The sequence below is a fragment of the Oreochromis niloticus genome, linkage group LG1, assembly GCF_001858045.2.
Source record: "Oreochromis niloticus isolate F11D_XX linkage group LG1, O_niloticus_UMD_NMBU, whole genome shotgun sequence".
In the NCBI taxonomy this organism is placed as follows: Eukaryota; Metazoa; Chordata; class Actinopteri; order Cichliformes; family Cichlidae; genus Oreochromis; species Oreochromis niloticus.
The window spans coordinates 17,816,486-17,822,622 of NC_031965.2; the positions used below are offsets into that span (position 1 = coordinate 17,816,486).

General features: G+C 39.4%; 1 protein-coding gene across 2 annotated transcripts in view; it reads left to right on the forward strand.

Annotated features, from left to right (window-relative positions):
* The window catches only part of ankrd11 (ankyrin repeat domain 11), a 106,062-nt gene extending 100,804 nt beyond the window's left edge, over positions 1-5,258 (forward strand). For both annotated transcript variants that reach the window (XM_013271685.3, XM_005466918.4), the window contains exons 12-14: positions 37-180; positions 272-364; positions 543-5,258. In XM_013271685.3, coding sequence (XP_013127139.1) covers positions 37-180; positions 272-364; positions 543-728 — 423 coding nt within the window. In that variant the 3' untranslated portion in view covers positions 729-5,258. The remainder of the gene's footprint in view (positions 1-36; positions 181-271; positions 365-542) is intronic.
* Positions 5,259-6,137: the final 879 nt, after the last annotated feature.

Genomic DNA, 6,137 nt, shown 5'->3' on the forward strand with positions numbered 1-6,137 from the left:
GTTTTTTTCTTTCTGTGTTGTGCTTGCTCTTCACAGGAGAAGCTGATTGTTTCATGTGAACAGGAGGTTTTAAGGGTCCACTGCAGGGCAGCCAGGACAATAGCCAATCAGGCTGTGCCGTTCAGCGCCTGCACCATGCTGTTGGACTCTGAAGTGTACAATATGCCATCGGAGAGCCAGGTGGGAAATGTATCAATATCTCTAAAACCATGAGTTAAGTATTTCTGTGTCCATTACTTAGTCCACATTCTCACTTTTTCTGCGTTCTTAGGGTGATGAGAACAAATCTGTGAGAGATCGCTTCAATGCGCGGCAGTTCATTTCCTGGATCCAGGACGTGGATGATAAATACGACCGCATGAAGGTAAATACTGGCACTTTCCACAAAATAACAGATAATTGAAGCAGAAAATAACAACCACTGACTTTGCTAAATGCCATCTTGCTGCCGATATTACAGATTTAATGGTACATCTCTACATATGAGAACCATGACCTGTGTGCATAGTCACTAGATTCATGCTTTGCTTTTCCTCCCCCAGACGTGTTTGTTGATGCGACAGCAGCACGAGGCAGCAGCTCTCAATGCGGTGCAAAGAATGGAGTGGCAGCTGAAAGTCCAAGAACTGGACCCAGCGGGGCATAAATCCCTGTGCGTCAACGAAGTGCCGTCCTTCTACGTGCCAATGGTCGATGTCAACGACGACTTTGTCCTGCTGCCCGCGTGACATACCGCTTCCCACAGAGAGAAAACTTAGTCTCAATCACTTCTTATCAAAGAGACTTCGTTGAACCGAACGAATGGAAAGGGCTAGCAAGTTTGAGAGGACCGTAGACGGGGAAAAAATTTATTCTCTAGAAAAAGAATAAAGCTGAAAAACTTGCTCTCAATTCCCTTCCGTGAAGAAAGAAAAAAATGTTTTTAATGGGGGGAAAAGAAAATACACAACTTGCACTTTCATCCTCAAAGTTTTTATGCGTTCGTTTGATCAGAGTGAGAGAAGCAGAAACAGTTTTTGCTTTGAGGCTCTGGCACTGGGACACACCTCCTCATCGCTTAGTTTTGGTGAGACTGAGGACAGATTTATTTTCTGCATTCGTTTGTGGTTCCTCCTTCAGTACCCACCACCACCGCCGCTACTGTGGGATCTACCAGAGAAGAGCTCTCCCAACAGAGTGGTGCCTGTCCTGGAGGGAGGACTGAGGAGACGCCTCCTTCTTTTTCACACGAGTCTCCACGTGGGCCAGGAGATCTTGACAGAGTCCAGTGCTGACCCAGAGGCAACCAGTGGAGCCGTGGTGAATTGTGTGGATCCTTAAATTGATCCAGGAGGTTAGAAGCAGCCACTTTCAGGGCTACAAGACCCAGATACCCAGAGGACGTCCTCTCTGTTCACACTGCACCCGGCCTGGCTAAACAGTAATGAAACAAAGGCTGCGGCAGGTTGGAACAAAGCAAGAGAGGGTGGGGGTCACGATGTGTGTGCACGTCAGGGCCCAGTGTCTGAGAGGAAGAGACCGATCGTGCAGCCTCTCAGCCTGGCTTAACAAAAGAGGACATGAACGGATCTCTGAGGACAGACCGGAGTGTTCCTCAGCGATCTCGCTCGTTCCACCACAAAACACATCAGACCGCCATGGACTGCAAAAAAAGGAAAAACAAAAAACAAAAAAAAAAACAAAAGAAACCACACACACACACACACGACAGGACAACCAGAAGAAACAAACACAACGAATGTTGAGATTTCAAAGAGACTATTTGAGAAATTGTGGTTTTTGGCAGGAGGAGAGAAATATTGTTTTTGTCTATTTCTTTACTTGGGCATTTCATTGTTTCTGAGGAAGTGACTTGAAACACTACAGAGCCAATATTAGTTTAATGGAAAAAACAAACAAAAGAAAACTGAAAAAAAGTTGTATTCCGTAAATTATGTACAGTTTTTATATTCGTTAACCAATGTATTCTTGCTGCCTTCTAGATAATTTATTTTGCCACACATTACTGCACAGTTGTAAATAACCTATGTACTGTAATATCACTCAGTTAAGTGTAAAGAAAAAAAACATAAAAGAAATAAAAATTATCTTTTTATGTACAGTTCACTTTTGGGCAGCACTTTCCCCCTTCATATCCATGGGCCAAAACATGTACACGATTCTGTCAGTATTGAAAGACTCCAGTGCACAGTTGTATAATCCCATCTCTCGACTCAATCCGGGGTTAGGTAAGGCGGCTCACCTGGACCCGAGTCACCGCAACACAAGCAGCTGGCAGAGAACACTTCTGGATTCAAACGGGCCTCTCACAGGCCAACAACCATACAGCCCCCTCAGATGTAGCAGAATAGTTGTTGAGGATTTATTTAAAGAATAGACAGAGGATTATTATTCATTGCTTTACTACACAATTATATCTGAAAATTTTCGAACCAAGAAAATGCCTTTTTCAGTGAAAAAAAATGTACTCATTGTTGGGCAAAGTCACACAGAAGTATATAAATAAATATATATATATGGGTGGGATGAAAGAGAGATGTCATTCACAAGCAAAACCATATGAGTGTAGAACTGTTTGAAATTATTATTTCGCTTGTTTTTAATTTAAAGAAAAAATTGGACTTTTTTTTTTCTTTTTCATAAATCATCGCACAACGTCACTGTCTAAAACCAACAAGACACGGGTCTTTCAGCGCTTCACTACTCGTCCTGTCCTCCCAGTGTGTCTGACTTCACATTGAACTGACTGGAGAGTTGTAACAGCTGCAGAGACATTTTCATTCCTCACTGACTCCTAAAAACACTGTCAGTCTGTCAGCCCCTTATGTCACAGTACTGGTGAGCAGCTTATTTTCATGGTGCTGTTACAACTTTTACTCACTAGGTGGTGCCAGTGTGTCAGAAAGAAAAACACTTATTCATGCCTCAGCAGACCTGAGGCCTTCCACTTAGACAGGTGTTTTTAAAGTAGATTTTAAAGGTGTTAATTTCCATGGTAGGACTCCAGTACAACACCCACTTAAAATCACGAGAATAGGCTCAACAACCAACTCACATTGTCCTCCTTTTTTATTTTTTATCCTACAAGGGGCTGTGGCTAGTGTGGTCAGGGATTTTAAATGTTCGGTTACTTCCTGTTATTATTCAGTTGTGTGGTGTCTTGTGTCAGGCCCGAGGAGACAGGCTACCAGACTCAAATCTTCTCAGAACAAACCAAAAAGTGAACAGACGTCAACACAAGCAGTGGAGGGGGGAAGAAATAGGTTAATGCTGAATAGACAGATTTTTAAAAAACTAAAGGATCCTTTAACTTGTATTGGTTCTCTGTTTTTAGTGGGTTTTGAAAAGCTTTCCCGACCTGCCCCACGCACGCGGTCTCGTGTGTGAAAGCTGCTCACGTATCCTGATGGCAATATTCTGATCCTAAACTTTTAAGTTATTTACACACTGTCAGTCAGCATAGCTGTGTATGGTATGTCTAGTCAAGTGCAATGGTTGTTACTATTACACTGTGCAGACAAGGTGGCTAGATGTGTTGTCCTGGGTTTTTTTTTTTTCTTTTAATTTTGAGACACACACACACACCCTGGTTTGGTATATGTTTGGAAACAAAAAGTCTAAAAATATTTGGTTTTTAAAACTCTGTCATGTTTTTATTTTACTGTTGGTTTCTTACAGTTTTGGGGACGAGGGTCAGGGGTATCTTTTGTTCATGAATCCTTGTGTGTTTTTTAGCAAAAAGTGTATGTAGTTTTGAATGTTGTTGTGTTTTATCTTTGGGGGAGGGAGGGGGAGGGGTTCTGTTCTGTATAAAAACCAGTGGCATGTCAATCACGTTGCTTATTGAGCAGAATGTATACCGCTACAACGCCCTGACCGACACCCTCTCACTATTGTTTACAACACATCGAGAGCGTTTCCGTTTTGAGTGGCACCTTTCTTTTTTTTCTTTTTTTACATTTTTTTTTAATTTTATTTTTAAAAACAGAACATAAAAATGGTTTTAAAGCCCTGCCTTTGTTCATACTTCTGCCATCGCTCGTATGTTTAACAACCCACAAAGGCTTGAAATGGTGATGGTCGACACAGCCGACAGGTGATCCTGCCCCCCCCCACCCCCTTCCGTTCCCCAGCTGCACAGAGCAATAGACCAAACACACATCCATTCACTTTGATCATCCGGCGTGAATATTCGGCTAAGTTACAGAGACACACAGCAGATGCACAGTAGAGCTCTTGGCCGTGGTGATACGGATGCTAGCCTGACACCACCTCAGTCAGCAACATATTACCTCTACTCTACTCACATTCACTCATAATGTTTGTTTTTAGACTTGTTGTGTTTTCTTACTGGACATAAAAATATACATGATTTAGTTTCATTATGTAGAATCACGATTTCAAGCCTTTTTGTTTTTTCTAGTTTTGTTTTGTTTTGTTTTTGTTTGTTTTTTTAATTCAAACCCAGACTGTAGCTGTTTCTTTGTTCCTTTTTATTTTATTTTTTAGAATGGATTATGACTAATAAAAAGCATGGAGAACTACTCTTTTCAATGGTGAGAAATAACCTATTTATTATCATTTATTTTGTTTTCTTTTTGTTTTTTTTCTGGCACCTGTGGTATGTTTTCAGTTGAAGTTGGTCTCCGCTGTGTAAATTTTCCTCCTTGTAATGCGTGAAAGAGACATACTGTACATAGCTCTGTAAATAAAACCTCCCAGGACGTTTTGCACCCTCCTCTTTGTACTAGTCTGAAAAATTGCGTAGAATGTGGGGTTCTAACAGCAACGGGCCGTGTCGCGCTCGCTGCAGGTGATTATGATGTAACAATGTAACATTTTTTTTTCTTTTTTTTCCTTTTTTTTCTTTGTACAATGTAGTTTATTTGTGTACATATTGATGGAGCAGCTAAAGGGGGGAGGGGTGGTTCACGATGGGGTTGTTGATGCTATCGTCAGTGCTGTAACAGAAATCCAGTACTTTCACCTCTAGCTGTTGTTGATTTCCTGCAAAAAAAAAAAAAAAAAAAAGTGACAAAAAAAAATTAAACGTGGAAAAAAAGACACAAAAAATTTAATAAAAAAGCAAAAACAAAAAAGAGAGAAACTGAAAATGAGTATGGACGGGGGGAAAAAAAGACTAAAACTGAAAAGTAAAAATTCTAAATTGTTATTTTCTACAGTTGCATGTACAGAGAGCGCGAGAACTGCTGTTGTTCCTCAGAGATTATGTTCGTTAATAAAATTTTGAAATATTACCAGCCGTTCTCTGCTTTTTGGTTTTTGTGTTTGCATAGAGCTGCCCAGAATTATTGTAGTTTGTTGTTGTTGTTTTTTTCTTTTTGTTTCATTTTGGACTGTTTCAGTTCATGTTTTTATTCTTTGAAAATAATGAGTTTCAGTTTATTATTTTTCAGTGTTTGATTGTTCTTTTAATTATTATTTTAATTCATATATTTAATTATTCTGTGGAGTATGTCAGAGGCAGGATTTTGGAAAATCTGTGCGCTTCACTCACAGACTTGGAGACATCCAAAATGTCAAACATGTCCATCAAAGCCTCATCAGGCAAATTGCATCTTTATCAGCCTCATCTTTACTAAATTAACAAATACTAAAACTAAAGATATTTCTTCTATAATATTATTTTTATTATAATTACATTTTCCAAGATCACAAAATTTTTAGTTTTTACTTATTTCAAAAGCTTTTAGTTAACTAAAATGGTTTGTCACATCTAGTTTTTAACATTTACACTGAAATATATTGAAATAATATCCTTTCATATTTGAATAGCTCAGTTAAGTACAGAATAACATCTGCATAATGGCGCACTAAAATTATCACTAAGGTTTTTTTAAAAATATGAAAAAGGGCAGTTTTTAAATTTCCATTAAAAAGCTTTAACAGGAAAGTGTTTAAGGTAACAAGCATGTCTGTTTTCTTTAAGGCAGAGCAGTTGCGCAAACAACCCTAAAGGCCTGTTTAGAGTCCTGGTTACGCCGCTCGTCTTCACTCCAAAGATGTGTTTCTATTGATAGCAGGATGACGTGTTTGGTGTCCAATCTTTGTAGCGTTTCACAGTCTAAATGTCTGAAATAACTAGTGGTGGATTTGGTGCTTGAGTTAAACTCATA